General features: G+C 57.3%; 1 protein-coding gene and 1 long non-coding RNA gene across 2 annotated transcripts; one reads left to right on the top strand and one right to left on the bottom strand.

Annotated features, from left to right (window-relative positions):
• Positions 1-293: 293 nt before the first annotated feature.
• On the bottom strand, positions 294-24,369 carry PRR35 (proline rich 35). Its single transcript, XM_032998381.2, has 3 exons — positions 24,256-24,369; positions 5,116-6,827; positions 294-4,072 (listed from the first exon to the last, which is right to left on the bottom strand). Exons 2-3 carry the CDS (start codon positions 6,735-6,737, stop codon positions 3,145-3,147), a joined length of 2,550 nt encoding a protein of 849 aa, XP_032854272.2. The 5' UTR covers positions 6,738-6,827; positions 24,256-24,369; the 3' UTR covers positions 294-3,144.
• LOC122153961 lies at positions 17,097-21,432 on the top strand. Its single transcript, XR_006165821.1, has 2 exons — positions 17,097-17,316; positions 21,265-21,432. It is a non-coding gene; the product is annotated as an uncharacterized LOC122153961 (long non-coding RNA).
• Positions 24,370-25,011: the final 642 nt, after the last annotated feature.

Raw genomic sequence — 25,011 nt, 5'->3', positions numbered from 1 at the left:
AACTGCCCCTCTCCCCAGCACAGGACAAGCCAGTGGGATCCCAGTGCTGATCCAGCAGAAGAAAACAGTCAAAACCCACCCTGTAAATACTGAGCATGTGCAGCCAGCATCAACATCTGGCCACATTCTGCTGGCGGCTCACCCTGAGCCTCCAAAACCCAGGGGGTGCGTGGCTCCATGATGGAGAGCCATGGCGTGGGGCCGCTGCAGGATCCGGCCAGAGCAGGCAGGGCTCCCCGGAGAGGAGAACAAAACAGACAGCAGCAACTCTCCTTCAGAGGTTTTCCCTTTAATGGTTTGATTTTTGTTTTGTACATTCGTAAAACTGTGAACAATAAATACTGTGTGATCAGCTTCCACCTCGCACTTGCCCCCCCCCCCCCCGGGCTTTCTGCAGAGGAGGGGACCGGGAGTGATGGGGCAGTGGCTGCTGGCACTGGCTCTGCTCACGGGAGAGCTGCCTGCTCGCAGCGCGGGCACCACGGAGCAGGGCAGCATCCCAGCTCAGGGTGGCAGGATGGGGTCAGGGACTGGGGAGGGAGAGGTGACTTGTGTACAGGCAATATCTCAGCTAAAAAGGGGTGAAAGGCAGCACTGCCTGGCAGTCTGGGCATGGATTTACTGCTGAAACCCAGGGCTGCAGGTCACAGAGCTCAGCTGCCCCTCTGGTGTCTTGGACCTCCAAAGTGCCCAAGTTCAGATGGAGATTTGCTAAGAAAGACAGCGCGATGCCTAGGGTGGGGAGGAGATGGGGCTCCTGAGTGGGTGGAAGGACCTACATGTTGTCTTGTTCCTCAGAGGAAGTAAAAACTGGGTGGGCAGGGAAGGATGTCATGGGAAAATGGGGCTCCAGCTTCTTGGCTGTGCCTATGGGTGCCCTGCTGTGCACTGGATGAGGGTCCCAGCATCAAAGATGCACAGAGGAGCTGGTGTAGGGGACAGTAGGGAGCCCTGAGATACGGGAATGGGGAGGTGCTGGCGTGGGGGACAGCGGCTGCCAGGGCCGTGTTGAGTGAGGGACCTGGGAAGGGGTGGATGACAGAGGTGCACAGGGTGGGAGAAGAGGCTGAAGGCTGTTGGGAGTGGGTAATGTGAGCAAAGTGCTTGGTATGGAGGGGGCTGCTGTGCTGATGCTGTTATGGCATCCAAAGATGACAGCTTTTTTCAAACCCACAAAGAAAGGCCCGACACCACCTCCCCTGGGCTCTGGGATAGAGGATCTTGCACCCAAGCTCTGGCGTCTGTTCTGGTTGGGTTTCATGACTTCCAGTTGAGCCTTGTGGGGCCAGTGCCATGCTGGGAAGCAGCAGGATGTGGCCCATCAGGAAGATCTGGAGCTGGCTCAAAAGGACCACGGTGCTGGGCTGAGCATCTCTCCCTTTGAATGCTTCCCCACCCCACACTTTTCTCCAGAGAGGAGACCAATAACTCCACAGGCTTGTGTGTCCTAAGCAAAATCCTTGAGTGAGAAATAAACTCCTTTGATGAGATGGAAGCTTTGTTCATCAAAGTACTTAGGAGTCCCAGGTCCCATGTGTGGGCTTGCCTTCTTCAGCCACCCGCAGTAGGACTGTCTACTTTGTGTCTAGAGAAAAGCCAGCATCTGAAGCTCCCTTGCTGTGTTGGGTAGGTCTCTTATTTGTGGCTTTGTTTGCTGTCCTCTTTGTCCTGTCCTCCTGCTCCCATCCCGGCTCTTCTCGTTGCAAAGAACAAGCCGCAAAGAACAAGCCACAGAAAAATCCACAAAGAACAAGCCAGTGAAGACCCTTGGTGCTAACAGGAGACCCCACCATCTCCTGAACAAGGTGTGTGGATGGGAGAGGAACGGGTGTTGGGATTTTCCAAGGCGAGGAGAGCACATTGTACCTGCCACAGTGGAAGGGAGTCCAAGAAATCCTGGTCCAAGCATGGGGACATGGTGAGCCAGAGCAGATGCCGCTCAGCAGGGTGGCAGGGGACAGGGAGTGCCCTGTGGTGGGTACCAGCCTGCCCAACAGAGGCAAGAGCCCCCGGCGAGCACGGAGAGAAGACGGCCTTTTGGGGAGGCCAGCATTCATCCCGCAGGCAGCAGGCCCCTGCCTGGACGGTTGGCTCTCCAGTGCTCTGGCTGAGGGGTGGCCAACTTGGGGCAGGCCAAGTTTGTCCCTTCACAGTTGTTTTTAAGGCCTTTGCCCCTTGAGCAGCGGGGTTTGTGGCAGCATCATCTCACCCGTTTTGCCGTCCCATGTGTCATCATTTGGAGGATTGGGACCAGTGCACAGGAGCTCATAGGAGCCGTAGTCTGCAGGGTTGGGGCCTTTGTTAGGAACGTGCATCGTATCTGCATGGGGAGAGGCCACTGGGGCAGAGGGAGGGAAGGTCCTTTTTGTGTAAAGACAAAAGAAGGAGCCGGACACTGGAGGACCAGTAGGCAGCAAGAAGTGCCCACAGCCCAGCAGTCCCCACACATGGCAAATGCCCTTGGCAGGAGAGCTCAGGACCCAGGTGTGGAGCTGTGGCAAGGTTGCTCCTGTGTTGTCTTGTCATTGTGGCTGGGAGGCTGTTCTTGTCTCCACAGTGTAGAAAGTCCTTGGCCTCTGGATCAGTCCAGCTGGGCATACAGTTCTGTTCTGTGACCCTCAAGACACCATGGGGCGAAGCCGCCGTGTCTTTGCTCTGCACAAGGTGACAGCCACAGTCTGAGCACAACCATGGCTGGACCGAGGCTTGGCCTTGCAGATGCCCTGTCTGTGGTCCCTCCCCTACCCACAGATCACGGGAACTGGGTTGTAAGTCCCTGAGTGACTCTGATGAGAGGGCTGGATGAGCCTTCTGCTGAAAGCCTGGTGCTTTTAGCAGTTTTCTTTTTTTTTGCCTGCTAGTGACTTCGCTTTCTAATGGAGCTCCAGGACCAGGGAGCTGAGGCTGTGGAGCATGCAGAGCCCAGGAGCACCAACATTGATGGTGGGGTAGGACAGGGACTGTTTTTTTATACCTTGTGGAATCATCTGGGGGAGCTAGCTGGGACCCCACTCAACGTGGCCCCAGGCAGGCAGTGGTTAAGCTTTCATCCATGTGGAAGAAGGGGGGGCGGAGAGGTGGGACACGAGGAAGGTGAAGCATGAGGTGGTCACTGAGATCCAGGAGCTATCGAGCAAGGTGGACTTAGGGGTCAGCATGCAGAGGGCTGTGGACACACACCGTGTCTGTCTCGCTAGGAAGGCTGCAGGACAGGGAGCGCTGCATGGCCCGGCAGCCCAGGGGCCCATCCTCAGTGGTCACTGGGAGCTGAGGGACCTGCGTGGTGCTGGATCGGCCATCGGAGCAGAGCAGGACACTGGAGTCTGCCTCGCACTTGGTGGTACGGCTATAGTAGGGCTCCATCACGTGCCGGAGCTCCAGGGGCATGGTGAGCGGCAGGACCTCAGCCTTGATTACAGCACCCAGGTGGACCTCAGAGGAAGACGCCCGGAGGCTCTCGGAGCGGCTCATCTTGATCAGCAGGTCGATAGTTTTGTTCTCGGCTTCGAGGAGGCAGTTTGGCAGTCCCTCCCCATCTCCAGCCTCCCCAGTGGCCACACATTTGTTGAGGGCCCCTTCGTCTTTGCCGTGGAGCTTCTCACTTCCCAGGCTCGTGTTGCAGGGCTCCTTCTTGGCCTGCTGGATCTTCTCCGTACCTTCAGCTGATCTCTTCACCGAGAGGTCCAGAGGCCCCTCATGGGGTTTGGTGGCTTTCTCCAGTGCCTGGTGGATGTGGTAGAGCTCCCTTCGAATTTTGACCAGCTGGTCCCTCAGCTCCTTTTGCCCAGGGGTGTCCTCCTTTGCCAGATCAGATAGTTTTTTCTCCACCTCTTGGTACTCTTCTAAGGTTTTGGACAGGTCCCCGATAAGCGCAGTTGTTGCCTCAGAGTCTGTCATGGTGGCAGAAGTCTCTTGGGGTCTGCTCTGCTTGCAGAGGCCATGGCCCAGGCCAGCACCCCCAGAAGGTGCAGTGTCATTGCCCCTCTCCGGTTCCTCAGGCTGGCCCGCGAGGACCTCTGTGTGCCAGTGGTCCAGGACCTTGGGGATGTGGCCAGGGTTGGCCCTTGAACCACTGCAGAGAAGAAGTGGATACAATCAGCAGGAAAAGAGATAGGAAAATCCTTGGGCATATATCCAGAGCCAGCACTGCCAGATTCAACCAGGGTTCCTCCACTGCCTGCTGCCAGCGTGAGGCCCTTCAGAGAAGGGCTTTGGTCTGAGCATGCAGAGCCCTGGCTGGACCTGCTCCTGGCATCGTTCTCCCAGGAGGTAGATGGACCCTGACACAGGCTATTTCGTGACAAATGGAGAGACCGGTCTGGGGAGATGGTACTGATAAGTGATCCCACCTCAGCTAGCCCAACCTGGATTCTTCTTCTTCTTGGAGCACTGGAGAATGTTGATGGAAATGACCATCCCACAGTTGGAGGGGATCTCTCCAGCCAGCCTGAGAGCAGGGAAGAGGCAGGTGGAGATAGAAAACCATGGAGAGCTTCTCCAGAGAAAGCTCCTCCAGGTGCCAAAAGCAGTGGGTTTTACAGTGACATTTTTCTTGGAGCCACAGCTGGACTTGCACAACCAGGGGAGGAACTGAAATTTTGTTAAAAGGAGCTGTGCACATTTCTAGCCCCAGGTAAAAGGAAATATTTGGAAATGTGACCCTCCTTCTGGGCTTTGAAACCAGAAGGCAAATCAAAGGAATGCAAATGTGTATGTTTAAAAATAAGCAATAATTGTTCCAGCAACCCTGGAATAATCTGGGGGCTCAAGAGGAGATTTCCTGGTGCCTGGGGAGCACAGGTCCACACCGCACAGACACCACATCACTTCTGTCTCTGTATAAAACAGGAGGAAGTGAGGGACAGCAAATGGTGACGTAGCCCAGGTGCTTGGATACACCTGAGGGCTATTCAGGTCCTTTGTTCCTTGAGAGCAGAAAGCCCTGCTCTGAGTGGGCATTGGTATGGACCACCAGCCTGGAGTGTGCTCAGCCCTTGGAGACTCATCTCATGATTCAGGGGCAAGTGGGGGGATCAGAAACATGATGGGATATGAAGATGATGTTTAGGGCCAACCAGATGTGAGGGAGAGGCAGAGAGATCACAGGTGCCTTACCTGTTCTGGTAGCTGGGTTTTCCAGGCATCAGCCTTTCGGGTCCCATCAAATCCAGCCCATTGGCAGTGAACTTCCTCTTCAGGGAGTTGCCTGGAGGGCTGCTGGTCTCCAGGCAGGTCACCACCGGTAACTCTGTCTTCCGGATGCTGCTGGGGGTGAAAGCGCCATCCTTCATCCCCACCATGTTTTGGTAGAGGTCAGTGGCTGTTTTTTTGTGTAGGTTGTTGAGGCCCAAAGCTGGGTTGCTTTCCTTCTCTTGGGACAGCCATTTCTCCTCTTCTTCCTGCCCCAGCATGACAGGATGGCTGAGCTCAGAGGCTGGCTCCTCTCTGACACTTTTGGACCAAGGAAAACCTGTCTTCAGAACTGGTACCTTCAGCAGCCCTGGTTTGGTTGGCTCACTGGGAGGTTTGGCTTGGGGTGGCGTGGGCATGACAGAGCCCACCAGCTGCTGGGCTTCTGGCTTGCTGGAGGACATCTTGCTTTCAGTGGAGCCAAAGGTGTGGTCGAAGAGCAAGGGGTAGTAGAAGCGGGGAAGGAAGGCTGACCGCTCGGGGCTCTGCAGAGGCTGGAAGTGGGAGGCATGTGGGTGCATCAGCTGGGCCGTGGAGGCCAGGAAGGGCAGCTGAGCCAAGTGTGGGTGTGTCGTAGGATTGTTGGCCATGGTGGGGCTCAGGTAGGAGAAGAGACTGGGGTTTAATGGGTAGTTAATACCCAACAGTGAGAGGTTGAGGCCCTGAGGTTCGTGGTATTCACTGTAGGCTGGAGGAGGGTAGCACGGAATGATGTTGCTGTCAGTACAAGGTGGGGAGACCTCAGGTGTGTTCCTCCTTTGCCCATTTGCCACCAGCTTCCACTGCTCCATGAGGATCCCGCTGCTGGCCAGGCATTTCTTTGGCACTTTGCAATGCTTTGGCTTAGCATCTAGGTCTGGGGAGGCCATTTCCCTGCTTTTCATGACATGGTTCTTGAGGGAGAAGACATCCGTGATGATGAAGTCGGGCTCTACCTCCTTGCAAGGCTTGTCCCTCTTGTTCTTGAAACCGAAGACCAAAGTGTTCACTTCTGGTTCAGCTGGGTCACCTTGGCAACCTGTCTCTTCGTTTTTCTCTTTCTTCTCCCCCGCATCCATCTCCCTCAACAGGCCAGCAACATCCTCCTCCTCCTCTTGGAACAGGCCACCGTCTTCAGCAGCCCCTTCAGCAGGCAGGATCTCCACCCCTGACATTGGCTTGTCCTCGTGGCCGTCCCTGCCAGAGGCCTGCTTGGTCCTAACCAACCCTCCCGACGTGGCCGAGGAGTCACATCTCTCCTGCTCGTCCTGCCGCCCGCGCAGGCGGGAGGTCTCGGTTGCGTGCAGGAGCCGCAGCTCTGGGTGGAGCAGATTGCCCTTTTTATAGGGCCAGTCAGACTCAATGAGGAGGGAGAGGGAGTTCTTGCACAGGCTGTACTTCATGTGGTTGTAGAGGTGGGACTTCTCCATGCAGGTGAATGGGCACTGGAAACATTTGTAGTTATAGGGCTTACCCCATGGCCGTGGGATGTAGTGAGGCTTTTTCGGCTTCCTCTCCTTGTGCTTGTAGACTGAGGTCAGCTTGCAGCCCAGGTCATCCTTGGACATGGTGGTGGGTGCCTGAAGATGGTTCCTTGTAGGAATGGAGGGGCACAATGTGTGAATCTTCCCACGCCTCTCTGGGAACCACTGTGTGCCCTGGAAGGAGGAGAGTATGGAGCTGGTGAGTTGTGCCTGCAGCTCCCTGGGGAGATGGCTCTGCTCCGTGGGCCCCTCCTGGCCCCAGGGAGCAGAGTTGCTGGGACCTCGGTCTGGAGATCCCGTGTTTGGGATTTAAACCCGGGCCAGAGATGGAAGTTTTGCCCAAACCCTATTGTGTGCCCGTTATTAACCCCCTTCTCTCAAACTGCCCCAGAGAAAAAGGAAAACAAACACTATTAAAGGTGTTGAAGCTAAACCACCTCGAGCTGACATTGAAGTGCCCAGGTGACTTGCCTGCCCAGCTAGAGCCTCCCTGGGGCAGCCCCAGCCCAGCCCAGGGACAATTTCCCTGCTGAGGAAAAGAAATGAAAGAGAAACCTGCCCACGGCCCCCAACACTGCGCTGAGCACAGACCTGTGTGGCTTTGCCGTCTCCTGGGGTGCCGCAGTGCTGGAGCCAACCGAGAGCTTCCAAAGCTCATCCACCAAAGCTGGTGCAGAGCTGGGCTAAATGCAGATACCTGCACATGAACATGCAGTCATGGTGCAAAGAGGACAGTCGGATGGACAGATTGGATGGGGAGAGGCTGCAGACTTACTGCCTTTAACCTGGTGGTGTTGCTGGAAACACGGTCCTGCCTCCCCGGCTGGGCAGGGCTGACCCTGTCCTGAGTCTCCATCCTGTGCCAGGACAGGGGTAATCTGGCCTGGAAAACCAATCCAGGCTAAAACACACCTCCCCACTTCCACGTGTCTTCCACAAGATTGAAATGTCTGGGAAACGTCCCCCACAGCCCCCCGATGCAGGGCTGGCCCTTGTGTGCTTCCCAGTGCAGCCTCCTTGGAGACGATGGGGTCACGCCTGTCTCTGGGAGCAGGCAGGGGAGCACAACACCCCAACTCCTTGCCTCCCAGAGCAGTCGGATCTGCAGAGGCTCCACACTCACAAAATTGGGCTCCTCCACAGATGCCCAAGCAGCAATCTCTTTGCAGTTGCAGGGCACCCAACACCGATACACGCACCTGCGTCACCCCTCCAGACGCTGCTTTGCCCTGGAGGGACTTGCCAGTTTCTTCTCCATTAGAACAAAAACCTGCATTTCTCCTGGGGAGGGCAGGGAATTTGAGGCCTCATTTTGTGTGAGCGGGGCTCATTTCTCAAGGGCCAAATCCTTCCCCCATGTGGCAGGTCCTGGGGAGACCCCGCAGCCAGGCTGGCGTGTGGCTGCACAGCCCGGGAAGGAGAAGGGGGCAGCCAAAGCTCCAGATTGCCACCGATGTGGCAGCTGGAGCCATTCGGGGAAACGATCCGCTCCCTGGCTTTTGTGAACAAGGAGACGAGTTTTGCAGGATAGGAAGGGAAAGAGCACTGGGGCACGCTGAGGCTTTGGGCAGCCAGGACTAGGAGCTGCCCGGGGGGCAGGTCCAGGCAGTGGCTCAAGGAGGTGACAGCCCCTGCAAAGGGCATTGCTCCCCACCGGGCCAGAACGTGCCCAGCCCAGCCCAGCCGTAGCCCACATCCTTCTGCACATGGCCCGGGGGGCTTCCCCATGGGGCTGGGGAGAAGAGCATTGCAGCTCCTGGCGGGGGACGGGCACAGCAGGGCTGAAAAGCTGTGATCAGAGTGGGATGGGCAGGGAAGGGGCTTGCGTGGCAGCAGCAGTGCGCTGGGAGGTGGGTTGCCGTGCGGCCCCGTGACGCTCCCCACTCCCCGGCGCTGGGTTGCACGCCTGCTGCAGACAGCTCCCCTCGGTGAGCCCACCTCCTTGGGGCTGGCTGCTCACCCCACAGCCCCCTGCTTCCTCCCCTGAGCATCCTGCTCCGGGTACACATCGCTGCTCTGGCCGCAGCTTGGAACACCGCGTGCCCTCCGGGAGCGGTGGCCCTGGGGGCGGTCCCACCAGCCACACGCCCAGGCGGAGGCTGCGCTGGGCTGAAGGATGCTCCGTGCTCTGCTACCCAGCCTCCTCACCACCAGCACTGAGGAGCATCACCTTCCCCTGGGAGCACTGTGAAAGCATTTGTGTGATGGGAGAGGGAATTACCTGCATAGGACACTTTCCACTTTCTTCCTGAGGTTTGTCATCAAATAGCAGAGAGTATCTCCTGCCTGCGATGGGGACAAGGAACAAGACAAGCTGTGGCTTCCCCAGTGTGGTGCAGGAGCCTGTGGGACAGGCTGAGCTGCAGGCAGGGTTTGGGGACAGCCCTCTGCATGCCCATGTGTCAGTTGGGCTGGAAGCTGACCCTGCTGCTAAGATCTGGTCTTGCAGAAAATAGGCAAAAACGTCCCCTAGTAATGAACCCGTGTCCCCTGGGATTTTGAGGGGCTCTCCAAGGGTGCAGACCTGACCTGCAGCAGCCAAGGCTGTTTTCTCCCGTTGCAGTGGGATGCACAGGCAGACCTCAGGGCCTCCTGCCTACAGGTTCACCTCAGCGAGTGACAGCCTGCCCACCTGCCCGGAGGGACACGCTTGTCGTTGAGCCCTCAGACACTTTCTGTGTGCGTCACGCCGGTGAGCCGTGAGAGCTCCGCACACCCGCTGTGATGCTCAGGGGAGCAGAAGGGATGCAGCAGCAGCTATGCAGGATGGGGTCCCTCTGAGCATCACTCCCTGGCTCCGGCCACCACGCCCGGGGTGCCCCGAGTATCCTGGATGTGGCTGTGCCCTGGTCCCCTGCCCCATCTCCTCGTACACCCACCCTGCTGCAGGGCAAGAAACAAAGAGCGGCTGAGCGGGGAGCCGGGCGCCTCGGCCCCGCTGCGATGCATTCCGCCTGTTTGCAGGTCAGTTGAACAAACATTTGCTGTTTATATGCCAGAGGCAGATTAAATCTTTGCTGGGAGACTGGAACTGGTTGTTCCATTCCTGCACACCTGATCCTCCTCCTCCAACGCTGCTGCGAAAGCCCGTTCGTTCACCTCCCGTGCCTGGTGATGCGGGGGACGGCGGGGAGCCGTCCTACACGGGACAGGCAGCTTCCACCTCCCTAACACTACAGAGAGGAACAGCAAGGAGAGGAAAGAGCAAATAAAAAGAAAGGGAGAGGGTGGGAAAGTGCCCCGTGTGTGATCCAGGCAGGCTCCAGCGGAGCGGAGGCATCCCCAGAGCCTGATCAGGCCCTGCGGAGCTGGGAGACAGGCGTTGCGGCTCCTGGTTGCTGAGCAGTTCCCGCACCAGCAGATCTTCGTGGTCTGCTGAGTCTCTCTCTGCCACAACACATTATTTCCAGTGGGCTGTCAGCTGCGGCGGTGGGGGCTGTGCCTGGGGGCAGCGCGTGGCGGGGACCGCGCACCTGTGCCTGGGAATTGCAGCATCCCTGCTCTCCTCCCCGGGACCGCTGAGGGGAGGGGGGGGGCACAGTCAGATGGAGGGAGTGGAGCAGCAAGGGGAGAAGAAAAAGAGGGAGAGACAAAGGGAAGGAAGAAGGGAGAGACACCCAGGAATGAGATCTGCAGTCCCCAGTGCTCCAGGATGCAAAAAATCCCAGCCCCAGACACAGGGATGCAGGGAAGTACATGCAACCATCGAGGCAGCTGAACTGGATCACACCAAGAGTCTGTCTAGCTCATGACTTTAATAATAGTCAAAAGCAGATGCCCAGGATGCAGGGCGAGTATCTGTGGTACTGCTCCCATTTTCCTAAACCCTCAGCCATCACAGTGCAGACCTATAGCAGCGCACGGCGGTGGCCCTCCCCACCATGAATCCGCCCAGGCTTCTCTGTGGAAATGTTCAGCCCCCAAAGTGTTCTGCGGTGGGGAGCTCCTGACACACTGTGCAGAGCTTCATCCTTCAGCCTGTTGGTCCCCACAAGTTTTGTGTGATGCCTTCCCCAACTCTTTGGCTGGAGGAAGCAGCAGCTATGGTTCCTGTCCACCCTCCCGCCATGTGGTTCACCAGCACACCCCTGCTTCACCATCTCCTTTCCAGGCTGAAGCTGGACATAGGGCCAAACCCTTCCAGACCTCTTCCCCTTCTCTGAGCCTCCTTCTGGTCTGCAACAGCCGTTTGCAGTAAGGGGCTTGGCCCGGCGAGTTTCCTGCACTAATGCAAACCAGCACTGCCACCGTCTCCACCCGTAGGTAGGCATACCCATGCCCACCACTTAGGAGAAGGAAAGACAAAAAGACTGCTGAAGCGCAGAAGTCTGGTTCAAAGACAGGTCGTCTTCAGCGTGTGTCCCCCTCAGAGAAGCTCTGCCACTGTGAACTTGTCCTGATCTGCTTTTGCAGAGCCCCAGGAGTTTTTCCGGCTGGAACACAGACCCCATCTCTCACACCGATGTCCTCCCTTCTTTGCCACTATCCTCCAAGTCCTCCAGTGCTGCATGTAGGCTGCCAGGGAGCAGCAGCGCTCCCATGGAAATTGTCTGCCCCCGACCTTTCCCAGATAGCTGTAGGACATGGCATGGAGGAAGGGGCTCAAGAAAGGCGCTGAAGTTCTCCACTCGGTGATGCTGGGATGAACCTGTTGCCTCACACCTCGTCTGCGGTGCTCCTGTGACCTCTCACCAGCCACAGGAGGGATTCTCACCCTGCACAGGTGGGAATTCATTTGCAGTCTCCTGCACCCCCCGACACCAACTGCAGGGACAAGTCTCCCCTGCACCTACATCCACCCAGCTGCTTCATTCTGGGCTGTCCAGGTTGCTGGTGCTCCCAGGGCTCAGCATCACACCAGTCTGTGTGGCCCTGGCGTCGCTATTTGTCAGCTGTCCCAGGGAGCAAACTGCCCTGATGGCCATACCAGGGTGGTACAGGGGGGAGCAGGGGGAAGGTGGCTTTTCTGTGTGACCTCACACTAACCCCGCAAACCATCCATTCCCTGCCATTACCCAGACTCTCACATTCTGGTGCTTCCTGTGGGGTTTTATCCCTTTTTCGCCAGTGCTGAGGCTGGAGCAGCCAGACAGGCATCGTGGGGAGGGAAGCGGGTGGCAGCGGGGAGCCACCGATCAATGCAAACCACTTTCCCTACACTACATGCTTTTGCCGCAGGGACTGCTTGGCTATTAGCAGATATTGGGTCCCTTTTTGTTTTCATAGCCTGGGGTTGTGTGATTTGAGCTTTTAAGCGTTTATCGGACGCTTGGACGAGGGCAATTGGCCATGGCAAAGCAGCAGGATCTCAGCAAGAGGAGGGAAGCCTGGCTGGTGGGGCCTGGGAGCTCTGCATCTCCTGAGCCTCACCCTATACAGCTGCTGTGTGCTGAACCGCTCTTGAAAAATAACCGTATGAGGCCGCCCTGCTACCTCCGCCTTTGGGGGTCCCTACATCGGCAGCTTTGAAACTGTTCCCATCTCGAGATGTGCCTTTCTCTGGCTTGCTCTCCATTGTTGCACCAAAATCTCTTCTCTTCCCAGAAAGGCCTGGGGTTTCCCATCTGCCCCAAACTGCCAATCCTTCCATGTCTGCCCACCCACCACGTCTTTGTGTGTGAAGCCCAGAGGCTGTGACCCGTGTCCTGTAGCTCAGTGTGGCTCTGCTGCCAGGAGGGTTCTTCATCGCCAGTTGCATATCTCCACATGTGGGGTCACCAAACCATGTCCTTCACATCCCGGGGGCAGGCCAAAGTCAGAGTCATCCTCTAAAAATCTGGTAGCATTTGGATTCCCAACCTCTAGTTTTCCAGCATTTGGAGGGATCTGGAGTTTCTGGTTGGGAGAGCTCACGTTCCCTTCTCAGGCAGCTTTTGGTAAGGGTCACCTGCAGACCCAAAGCCAGTCTGTAACCCTTCCCAACCACCAGCCCAGACATGAGGTGGCTTCATCTTTGTGAGCACTTTTACCTTTTGACGTGTGGGCTCTCTGGGATCACCTGCCCAGCCTTGGAGTGTCCTTCAGGTCAGATGATGAACTTACTCCCTGCTGTGTGCCAGAGCCACGTCACCTTCACACATAAAAGTCTTCCCTAATTTGGGATCATAATCTTCTCCCTTCTGTGCACTTGTTCAAGAGGTGTTTCTATGTCTCCGGCCTCTCCTGAGCTCCTCTCCTTCTAGCCTCCATCCCCCAAAAGCAGCTGTCTCTCCCTGAATCTCAGTTAGCCTGAAGACTCCCCAGGGCATCCCCAGCATCCTGTGAAAAGTACGGGTGGTGGCAAGTGCTCAACCAAGTGATGATGGGTTGGAGTCATTGTCTTCTGCCTGTGACACACACAACACAACTCACAGGCTCCTTGAGAGATGAGATCAGGCCATCACAGCCTCCAGGCTACTCTCCAGAGATGCGAGGGTCCTCCACCTCAAAACGCTTTCCTTCCACAGCCTTTCCTGCCGCAAGCCCTTTAGGGGAAGAGATGTACATCTCCTGGTAAGGAGATGTAAAAGTGTCTCTCCACATTATATCAACCACCTGCACAAGCTTGTGCCTGCATCCCACTACAAGAGTTTCCTACGTCTTCCTCCACCTCCACTTCTACCTGCGAATGGAGCCCCAGGAGACCACAGGCTCCCAGCCGTGAAGTCAGTGGCTCAGTGGCAAACAGACCTCCAAATCGGTGAAGGCAACATCAGTCTCCAAATGAAAATGGGCAGCTGGGTAGAGGGGAAAGTGTCTGTGTGCAAGCCAGGAGGGTCAGCAGCATGGCTCGCACTCCGAGGTACACAGAAGAGATGGTGTCCAAGGCTGGCATGGTGAGCAGGGGAGGAGGATGAACATCTGGAGAGAAATGGGAGGTGCTTGAGAAGTGCATGCAGCTGGAATGGGAAGGTACAGTCCAGCTCTCCTATGTGGAAAAGTCTGTGTCACGCTTATGATGTGTGCAGGGCTTCTGGAGGTTCAAATGGCACCACAGCGTTACCTTCCCTGTTCCCACGGGCTACAAGGGTGTTTGATGTAGTCACCTTCTTGCTGGACATGATATGCTGCATATGAAATATTTCCATAACTCCTTCCAGTTTCTATGACCTCTGAAGTTTCTTCCCCCACTTACAGGTTTCCCCTCCTCTTGCCGGTCTGACAGCCCAGAAAGGTGTCCCGCTGCTCGTGACCACTGCCCCTCCGGAGGTGTCCTCTCAGCCTTCCACTGGGCAGACCTGTGGGGATGGTGGCACGTCTCCAGAAGCCCCTTCCTCCTGGTCACCTGGGCCCACCCCCTCCCGTGTGCTGTGGCACACAGTCCGAGCAGGACAATGTGGGGCTCAGCTCTGCGCAGATTCCCCAAATCCACCTCTTCCTCCTACCACAGACCAAGCCACGTGAGGGTCCTCAGTGTGGACACAGACACTTGATCATCTCTTCTGCCCCATCGCAAGCACAGGTCCCCAGGCTGACAATGCACCCTCCCACCCTCCCTGCAAAGCAATGAGCTGTGTCACACAACGAGGTGCATTTTGTCACCCCTTGTCCCAACACTCCATGACCTTCCCAAACCTCTGCGGTTAAGTTCCTCTGCACCAATACTTAGAAACGTTCCTCTCCTTTTAGCTTTCCATTTATCCTTGGACAGTTCACACTCCTTAAATGTGCTGGGGATGGGAATGATAAGGAAGGAAGGAGATCTCCTTTGCTTTGCTTTTGCTGGCCTAGCAGAGCCCAGCTCTCATCATGTGTCCTAAGACACACCAAAGGTGGCCACAGTTTCCTGTCTTGATATAACCTTTCTCACATCCTGAGCTCTCTCCCACAGTGTACCTGCTGTGCTTGTACAGGAGGCAGGAGAGATGGGCCAGTGTCCCTGGGCCAGTGTCACCAAGCAGAGCTCTGCTGGTGGCAGCCACCCTGCCCTCATCTGGGCTCGCCCCATGCAGCCAAAGAGCCTTCCTCAGTGCATCCCTGGGACATGGACCTGCTAGCAGGCACACTCATTCACTCCCTCCTTCCTGGTGGACCCTCCCGCCAGCCTGGGAGGGTGGGAGTGGGCAGGGGAGGGGACCACAGGTCACGGGGGACAGACCTTGGCACAGGCAGACTACACCCCTCCTTCTTCTTGGCTGGGATCCTGGCTCTCCCAGGGCGATCCCCAAAAGTTCCCTCCTCCCCTAGGTTAGAGGACAGGTATCTTTTTAGACAAAGCATGGCTAAGATGGGGCAGTGATTTCAACCACCGCTAGAAAAGGGGTGGGGGGGGCCTGTTGCAATGCTGTGCCCACACCTGAGAGGACATGGGCTCATCCCTCCCAACCTGCCAGCTCCCGGCACTGGCAACTGGTGATTTTAGGATGCAGCCAGCAAGGGAAATTTTTAAATCCTGAGGAGGTCTAACCAGCCACCAAGGAACTGCCGCCTTCAAAGGACTGAGTATATTTAAGCTAAAACCCAATAAACTAAACTGATGCACCAGTCTGGCAGCAGTGCGTGCAGGGCAGACTGCGGCACTGGTACAGTTTGGTGACCACATCCCTGAAATCCAGCCCGTTGTAAAACCCATTTCAAAACAGCACCAGTTAGGAACCTCTCCTGCTTTTGCCTCCTCATCCTTAGGTGAGCACAGGCAACTCCACCTGCTCAATGAAAAAAACAAAGGGGAAACAGTTTGCTGCTCATCGGGAGAGATTGGGAAGAGCGGGGAAATTGCAAAGCAGGAGAGATGGTTGGGATCATCTCCGGTGAAGGTGTCAGAGCTGAACCAGCCAGAAGCCCTCTGGCAGGGATGGGATCGCCCTGGCTCTGGGCCAGCAGGCAGGGAGACCCGCAAAGTCTGCAGGAGAGAAACTCTTGATTTTTCCTGGGGGATAACACGCTCCCAGCAGAGAGGAGGGAAGCAGGAGGGACACGGCCCTGGGAGGAGGCTGGCCAGCGGGCACCCCGAGCACCGCAGGCAGCACTTCTCTTTGCAAGCCGCTTTGCTGCAAAGATTTCTCCCTCCCCAAAACACATATTTAGTCTCGGGCAGGAACATTTGTGATGCTGTGGGCTCACCTGCAGGCAGTGGACGCCTCTGCCTTCTGACTGCTTCTTGATAGGGAGGGGTGTTTGGTTGGGGTTTGTTTTATTTTTTTAATGCAGATCAAGGCAGCTCGCAGGGTGATGCTGCCTGGTGGTCTTGCTCCCTGTGTTTCCAGCTCCTTCCCCGGCAAAAAAACAGGCAGAGTGGCTCATCCCCTGGCCCCGCACAGTGGGCAGCGTTTGGGCTGCAGCACAGAGGTGGGAGCCGAGGGATGTCACTGAAGGCGGGGGCTGAGATGCTGAGTGGGCAGGTGGCACTTGGCCACGAAATCACCCACCAAGGTCTGTACTGGCCGAGGAATGACCAGGAGGAGTAATAACGGCCTGAGGCAAAGCCACCGGGACTTTATTAGCTGGTGCATAAAGCGGGGAAGGCAGCTCATTAACCTGTGCGGTGCCGCAGGACCACGCGAGACGGCTGTGCAGCCGCGCTTTTGCGAGTCCCGGGCTGCCCGGCGCTGAGCGTCGGCAGCACCGGAGGGTGCCGGGCCGGTGATGTTGGGAGCAGCTGCTGTGAAAGTCCCCGAGATGCCTGCATGGGAAGGGGGGTGACTTTCTGCCTCCCCCGCTTCAAATCTGTCCTCCTCCCCACCCCCCCACCCCCCGCCCCCAACTGCTTCTGGACCGAGCAGGGCTCTGAAATGGCTGGGGGGCTTCAGGAAAGGGTGAGAAGACCCAAGGGGATGGGGGGGGTGATACATCCACACCCTCTCGTCCCAGATTTTCACAGAGGGGAACCCAAATCCTCTCTGTAGAAGTGGTCCAGCAGGACAGGGTGAGAGCAGGGTGACCCTACGTAGCCGTGCAGGCAGCACCCAACATACGCCCAAAAACTCTCCCCATCCTGGTCCCAGGATTTGCCCCGTTATGATATACATCTGGGACTTACTGACCTGATTTCCTTGCCCTTTTTTTTTTTAAAAAAAGGCTCTGACTGCTGTGAACTGTTCCTCATTACATGACCTCTCGATTTAATTGCTGAAACTACTGTAAACACACATTCTCTAGTGTAAACACGCATTCTCTAGTGTGAGGAGGTATATTCCTAGTCAACACCATTAAGCATTTCAGTATCTAATCTCCTCTAACAATTCAGCAGTTCAGTTTAGTTTTCGCTTTCATTAAGAAGGGTTTAGAGGAACAAAAATACGGATAATATGGATAATATTGTCTTACTGCTAAATTTCACCCTTCCCCTCCATTTATATTTCTTTTTCATAATTGCAAACACTTATCGTGCCTCCAAGCCTGCAGAAAAGCACTGCTCTTCTTGATTATTATACAAACACGGAGATGTAAATACGTTAAAATTAATCTGCACTCTGTGCCCACTCCGGCTGGTTCCCAACACATTGCTTCATTTTTCAGGAGAAAGAAAAGTCAGACCTCTGCAACCCACCACACGGTCTTGGGGAAACCGTCCAAAATCCTCTGCAAACTTCCTATTGTCAGAGACTCGCGTGAGCAAATTCCCAGCGAAGGCAATCGGACATGTCATTAGGAGAGCAACCCAAGCAGAAAGGCCCCATATGACCTCCCCGGTGCCGAGCGCCTTTAATAATAAGAAGGAGTTACGAGGCTTGCAGAGAGACTGGTGAGTTGGATCAAAGATCATCACTTGGAAATGATCGCGTCCCTGCACCCAGCGGTTTCCCTGCCCGTTCCCGCAGGTTGCACATCCCCTGCCCAGGTACCGGCTGAGCCCCTGCCTGCAGCACGGCACCAGGCACCGCGGGAAGGCTGGGCTTTTTTTTTGGGGAGAGTGCAAAACCGACAGGAGAAGGCAGAGCTTTTAACGTGGGGGATGTTTCCCCCCTCCAGGTCCTTGGTGGGTTTGTCTTCCCCTGCCCAGACCCGCAGTGAGACCCTCGGCTTCCCCCAGCACCTTCCACCCCCTGCCCACTCCACCCAGCCCCGAAACAGATTGAAATGTCAGGACTTACAGCTCGGCCCCCTTTCCTGTCGCAGCTGGGTCCCTGCTCGGGACCGGGAGGCTGCGGGGAGGCTGGGGGAGCGGGGCGAGGGCTGTCCCCCCCGGCTGAGACCCAGCATTCCCAAACCCCGCCGAGGCGGGGGGCAGGTGACGCCCAAAACTGCTCCCGAGCATTTACAGGCTTGTTTGCAGGGAACATCAAACTCGGGAACAGAAGCGCCAACCCAGAAGTCATTCCGCGCCCCCCCCACCCCCCCACCCCCCCTCGCCGTCCCTCCCCACCCTCTTGCTTGGTCTCATTTGTACCGATTTGCCCCGCAGGCTTCTCGCTGATTTGCCATGTCCCTGGCAGGGCTTCGACTGGGGAGGGGGAGCGGGAGCCAGACGGGGAGCGGATGGGGGGGAGCCAGCCATGGGGAGGGTGGTGGGGAGAGGGGTAGGCCAACAGGAGCCTGGCTTGCCAAAAGCAGTTCAGACCTAGAAAAAGCTTTAATGTGCACAGACGGAGCAGGCTGGGAGCAAAACCAGCTGGGCTGGAGGAGAACGTGCTCGTCGAGAGGCTGGTTTGGGGCTGGGTGCGTGCGCGGCCCAGGGCTGGCTCCTTGCTCCAGCCCTCTGCCCCCCAGGGGGGAAGCAGAGGCGGGAGGGGGAGATTAGATGTGAAAACTCCCCTTCCAATGTCAACTTTCCCTATCGACGAGCGACGGGCAGGATGCCAGCCTGGTTTTCTCCAGAATTAATCATTTACCTGCTCCAGCCGCCACCCTTGCCCTGACAGCTCCTGCACCACGTCTCCAGCGCAAGAAATGATGGGTCCCCTTGAGCTGGGACAACCCCACCAGCATCCCCACCCTGTGCCCATCCTGGAGCTTATGCCATCGTCCCCACCCCATGCCCACCCTGGAGCTCGTGCCCTGGGATCCCTGTGTGGGGCTGAGCACCGTCACCCCCGGAGAGTAACAGAAGCCCCCCCATGGGGGTGATTCAGAGCTTGGGTGCCCCCCTTCTCCCCTTGCAGGTCCCTTTCTCCTACAATAGTGAGCCCCAGGCCACTCAGTTTTGGTGGCTAGTACCCAGCTAAGTGTTGGCCCTGGCTGAGAGGACCAGGGACAGTTGTAGCCTGAGAAACCTCTTGCAAGATTCTGGATCTGGCCCAGACATCCGTGTCGGCCTGACCCTGCTTTGCATCGTTTAACGCAATTCCTTAAAATCAGACCCTCCCAAAGCTGCCCAGGCGGGGGGCCCTGGCTTTGCTCTTGTCCCCGAACCGTGGCCCTTCCCGGGCGCGTTGCAGGCAGCCGGCCCCAATCTGCCGTGGCGCAGGGCCACCTGTGCTGGCTGCCCACGCCATCTGCGAGGGGGGAGGTCGGGGGGGGGGGAGCCGGCTGCCATCCCCCCCCCACCCCCGTGCGGGTCAGCGAGCAGGGGGACAGCCGGGAGGGGGGGGGGGGGGCACGTCTGACTCACTCCAACCCAGGGTGCTGGCACCACCACCCAGTACCCAGCAGGAGGAAGAGGAGGGGATGGCGGCAGCCCCCACCCGGATTCCTCCAGGGATCTGCTGCCGTGGGGCCGCGGGGGGGGTGTGTGTTTCTGAGACCGGTTCTGACACAGTGGTGTCACAGGGGGAGCAGCTCCAAGCAGCCCTGGGAGCCTGTTAGCAGGTGGGAGAAGCTGGAGATGGCTCTGATCTGCCCTCCTGCTCATGCTGGTGGCAGCCGCCGTCCCCCCAATCCCTCCCTGCTCAGCTCCCGGAGCATCCCAAGAGCTGCACAACCGCTGGAGCTGGGCACCGGTTCCCTCCAGGAATCCCCCACGGGCGCTGCGGCAATCGCTGTCCTCCTTGCAGGGGACGTCGTCCTTTGATGAGACGATAACGGAGCCCGCCCTGCGCCTTCCTACAGGTAGCCGGAAAGTTTTATTTGTCACCGGCTGCTGGAAAGGTCACGGGCGTCCTCCTCCCCCTTCTATTTCTGGCCTGTGCCCTTTCGCCATCAGAGCGGGGAAGCGCTCCCGTCCGCTGGGCCCCGGACGCGCCGTCTCGGTGCGGCCGCATCCCTGATGCCTCGGCCCCGGAGGCGTGAGGGTGGGCTGTGGGGACGATGCTCTGCGGCTGCCCGCCCGCTGCCCACGCCGGCTGGGCTCTTTCCGGACCAGAAAAGCTGCTGCGGGGCGATGAGAGCTGTGTGAGGACTCGGTGCCATCGGCTCCAGCCCCGGCGCAGGAAAATAATGGGAATTTTGGGATGCAGGCAACGCGTGTGATATTACTGGAGTGTCCTTGCTGCAAAAGCCGTGGGACAGGGCTTTGGCTTCGGGTGTCACGGGCACAGACGTGCTGAAGCAGCCTGTGCTGTGCCTGGGGTGGGGTGGTAGGGGTGCAGTGGGGAGTGTGGGTCTGGAGGGACCCCAGGAAATGGCGAGCCCTTGCCCAGGGGGTTGGTCCTTCAGCACACACACGTGTGGGCAGGCAGCTGCCAGGGGCTCTCAGCATCCCTGCACAGGCTGGGCTGGCACCAGTGGTGGGAGGGAGAGTCACGGGAGCACTGGCGAAGCATGGGCTGTGGGATGCTCCCGGGTCTTACTGGTGCCACCCAAAAAAGGGGAGCAAAAAGGGGACACCCCTCGCAGGCAACAGGAGACAGAAAAGGCAGATTTGCCCTGAAAATTACCCTCTGCCCAAACCCGTCGAATTTCTTCCTAATTCTGAGAAATACCCAAACCTTCATCTGAGCTTTTCTCCCCTGGGGGGCCAGGTAGGACCAGCTCAGGGATCCACTGAGCTTCCTGGCCACTGTGGCCTGGGGTCACCCCAGATGCAGCTCTGCACGTACAGATCAACTTGCAGCTGTACGAGGAGCCCCGGACACCCTTTGCACCCCGGGGAGGGCAGTTGTGGAACCCCATTGCTACCCACTTCATCCTGGCACGTCTTGGGAGGGTTGTGACCCCAAGAAGAGCTGCAGAGGAGCCCAGCTCCCATTTCCAGCCTCCCCAGCTTGCCCAGACAGTGTTGTACCGTTAAACAGCCTCGCTGTACAGAGCCCAGACTTTTCCAGCTCTGGGCCAACCCGAGGAGGCTTAAGAAAAGCCCCGGGGAGCTTTTTCATGCCTCTTTGTTCATGGAGCAAAGATATTCCCAGCCCTGAATCTATAGATTGGCCCTTAAACTAAAACAACCTCCGGGGACCAGAGAAACAAAAGTAGATTTTGGCTGTGGTTTGTTGTGTTTTGTATTTTTTTCTTTTTCTTTTCCTGCGTAGACAGCCTTTGCCCAGGAGGGGTTAGCATGAAAAATGCATGTGGGGATTGGGGGAATGGGGGAGTGTTAGGAAGAAGCTATCGATCAAGTATCTCTGAAAGCCACACAGCTGTGCCAGCCCTTCCCAGCGCTCCCAGTGCCGGGCTCGGTGCCCGCCCCCGGTTTGGGCTGAGGTGGCTGATGTTGTGCCCAGGAAACCGCCCCACATCCCGGAGAGGAGCCCACGCTGGAGGGTGATCGGCTGCCTCTGCGATTCCTGCCCCGCCTGTGGCTCCCTCCAGCCAGGCTTGCAGCTTGCTCCTTGCGATACAGCACGTCGGAAACGGCGTCCGTCCCTTTTCTCCCCAGATCTGAAGGATCCTCCTCCCAAGCTCTGCAGGACCACGATGAGGATCTACTGAACAGCAACGGCTCTGCCCTCTGTGCCTACCAACCCACCCGCCAGCCCCATACCTCTGTACCATTCTGCTCCGGCAGATCTGGAATAATAATAATAATAATTGCAAATATTAATGAGCCCAAGCCTGATGCAAACACAGACAAGAGCCCAGTTGCCAGGATGGGTGACCAAGCCCACCTCCTGGCACGAAAAGAGCAAGCTGAGGGCATCTCTGGGTCCAGCAAGCGCTGATGCTGGCAGGAGAGCAGGGACACAGGTCCTGCTCCCGGCTCTGGAGCTGCACTGGGTCTGGTCCCACAGGGCTGGTGTTCCCATACAGGCAGTGCCCTCACAGCTGCCTGGGGGCTGTAGGTGCCACAGAAAAACCCAGGGTATGATCCCGGGGGGGAAGAGCAAGGCACTGCAGGGGTAAAACCTTCTCCAGATTCTCCTTATCAAGAGTGGGAATGTCAAGGGATGGCGCTGGAGTGGATGTTTTGTGCTATTGACGTCCCCGCCACCAAAACCAATACTGCTAGCCAAAACCAGTCTGGGGAGAAGGGGCAGGGCTGACTTTAGGCTTTGCCTTGCCTGAAAGTGCCCTGAAATTTGTCCCAAATTTTAAATTTGGGAAGGGTGGGAGAGGAGAAAAGTGGTGAGGAGAAAAGCAGTGGGAGATGGGGATGGTCTGATCCCATGACAGGAAAAAAAATCCCTGACATCTTTGCTTGTCCCTCTGGCTGGGCTCTAGCGTACGGTGCTGGGCACCTCCTGCTTCACCAGTGGGCACCGGGTGGTACCTGCTTTGCCATCACTTTGCCTGATTTTACTCTGCTCCTGTGATGCGGGCAGCTCCTGGCCCGGTGGATACGGCTCAGTACCCAGTCGTGGCTGGGATTTGGCAGTGGGGAAGCTGAACTCAACTGGCTCAGCGGGGGGAGAGGAGGGGGCTCAAAATAGCTGGGGATGGGGGGGCGGGGGTGTTGCACTGGCTTCATTTGAGTGGGGCAAATCTGAAAGCGTTTGCCACCAGAAAGGGTTTTCATAAGTCCATCAGTCGTTCCCTTCCCAGAGCTGAGGGGACGCGGCCGCCAGCAGCCGCTGGCCGGTGTCATCTCCTCGCCCAGGGATGTGGTCCATGGGCAGGGGACTCCCTGAACCCCTGCCAGCTCCTCCTGTGCTGCCCGATCCTGGCGACACCGAGCTATTGAGAGCAATCAGATTTTCCCCTCCTCACCCAGGAAAAGCTCACGACACTAGAGAGACAGTTTGGCCCAAATCATTGACGGTGTGGCGGGACGCCTGGCACAGACCCCGGGGCTCCCTGCCCCATCACTGTCAGCCCCCCATGACACATCTCTGGCCCCCTGTGTCATGGGGATATCGGGTCTTAGGTCCGTAACCCAACCTGGTCACACGCAATTGCTTTCAGAATCGGCAGCTCCAGCCATGCCCGGAGACCCAGCACCCACGGGCAGGGTGCAGGGTGCTGCCTGGGCACCCCCCTGTCCCAGTCTGGTGTGGTGGGGATGCAGCCACCCCTCTCCAACCCGTGCCACCCCACAGAGCTGGCCCCGCTCGCAGAGATGCCTCTGACTGAACAGTGCAGGTTCTCTGAGTCCCCTCAGCTAATTGCAATCTTAATTATGATCAGTGACTGGTTTCTGATGCCCCGATGAAAAGCTGCTCCCCTTGGTATGGGCATAGGAGGACTGCAGCGAATGCTACCACTGCACCAGGCTGACAGGCAGGACTGGGGGATGCTGAAGTGCACCGACAGGGAAACTGAGGCACGGAACGAGGAAGCATCCTCAGCCTGGCCTCTCCCTTGCACACACAGAGCAATTCTATCATCTGTGCACTCACTGGGGGTATATAAGCAGAAATGGCCCGAAACATTCACTTTAATGATTTTGTTCCTCTTTAACCCATTTGTAATTATGGTTGTCTGTTTTGCCTGGATCTGCAGGGGCTTGCTCAATTCTGTGAGTTCACAGAGGTTCCCAGCCCCAAATACACAGCCGGGGCTCCTCAGTCCTCACATTGCCATCAGACACAGTTGATACACCAAAGAAAACCAGAAAAAAACACCCCACTATAAACTCAGCGTGGCCACGGCAAGCACGTAGCTGTTGCTAGGATTATTTTCCATTCATCAGGACACAGACTATCTCAGGCACGAAGTCTGTTCCCCCACCGTGAGGATGGGTGTATGGTGTAGGGAAAGCCGCAGCAGGTGGGCTTTATAGACACCACCCCCCCCATACATACACATATGCACACACACAGACACACGCACAGACAGACGCTCACCCGGCGCGCTTTGTTTTGCATTTTGCCACCGCGTTACCTCCAGCCCACATCCCCCCATTCAATCCCGGCTGGGAACAGTTTGCTTTGCAAAGGAAATTCCAGCGCAGGAAAGTGAAGGCAGCCAGGCAGGCACTGGAGGCAGCGGGCTGAGCAAAAGTGCTTTTTAAAGTTGTTTAATAATTCTTTGTTGCTCCTTTGCAAAAGGCAAGGGGAGCCCCAGCGCGGCTGGGTGGGATGGGACGGTGCCCGGGTGGGAGATGTCTCAGAGCAGCCGGGCAGGATCTGTGCACTGCCCGCAGCCCAGGCAGACGTCGACAGCAAGAAATACGAGCAAACAAACCCGCGGCTTATTTGGGATGCTCTCCAGCTCACAGCGTCGGTGTTTGCAGAGAGAGAGGCTGAGGCTGGGCTCCGCCAGACCCAGTCTCCCACATGCCTGACTGCCGTCCTGAACTCTGACTTACACAGGCACTGCTGGCACCAAAAAAGGTTAAAAAAATCCCCTCTAGTAACACTAATCGCTGCCCCATCCTGCCTGTCTGCACAACAGCCGGGTACTGCTGCTCGCTGGCAGGAGCCAAGCGGGTCCCTCGCACCTTCCCCCTCCCCGGGACAGCCTCCTGGGGAAGGAGACAGCGAGGACTTACCTGCACGCAGGACTTCTTCCCTCTCCGCGGCTCTGCTCTGCCTGATGTTCGCTCTGTGAAAGTGGGAAGCGTTTTAGAACATGCAGTAGGTTATATATTGTCTGCAAGTCTGGCCCTAGGGCGTCCATCAGTTGGTCTTGCTTTGCTCCTGCCCCTATATGGAAGATGCATCACATGCTCCACAGCTCCCAGCTATCAGCCTGGCGAAAGGGGAAAAGAAGAAGGAGAGGAGAAAAGGGGAAGAAAAAAAATTAAAACGATCTTCATCATCATGAAAGAGGCAGAGAGAATTTCTCAGTGGAAAACCCACCAGCCAGAAATCCCTGCCTGACCCGAACTTTCCCCGCTCTCCTTTTGTTATCCCTGGCTCCCAGTGGCCCCCTTTCATCTGCTGTTCAAGGCCAGCGAGATGTGAAGGCGCCTTCGCCTTGATCCCGCGCCTGCCTCGCCGCTGAGCAGGTGAGGGGGCTACGGCTTCGCTTCCAAACGCCGCCATCCACCTGCAGCTCTCTGGGCGCAAAATATTTATCCCTCCCCAGCAATGCCCCCAGTGCTGCCAGGGCTTGCCAACCGTCCTCCTCTAAACACACCCGGAGACCAGGTCCTGGGGCACCAGGGCCACCACGCTGGTGCAAAGCTGCTGAGATGGCATCTCCTGGAGTGGGGTGCTGGCCAGGAAGAGCTCTGCGTGGTGTTTGGGACCGGGGCAGCCCCCTTCACCCATCCAAGGGAAAGGGGTGCAGGTGGGGAGCTGCT

This window comes from Tyto alba, unplaced genomic scaffold, assembly GCF_018691265.1.
Source record: "Tyto alba isolate M040663 unplaced genomic scaffold, T.alba_DEE_v4.0 Super-Scaffold_28, whole genome shotgun sequence".
NCBI classification, from domain to species: Eukaryota; Metazoa; Chordata; class Aves; order Strigiformes; family Tytonidae; genus Tyto; species Tyto alba.
This window is presented reverse-complemented; position numbering and strand designations above follow the sequence as displayed.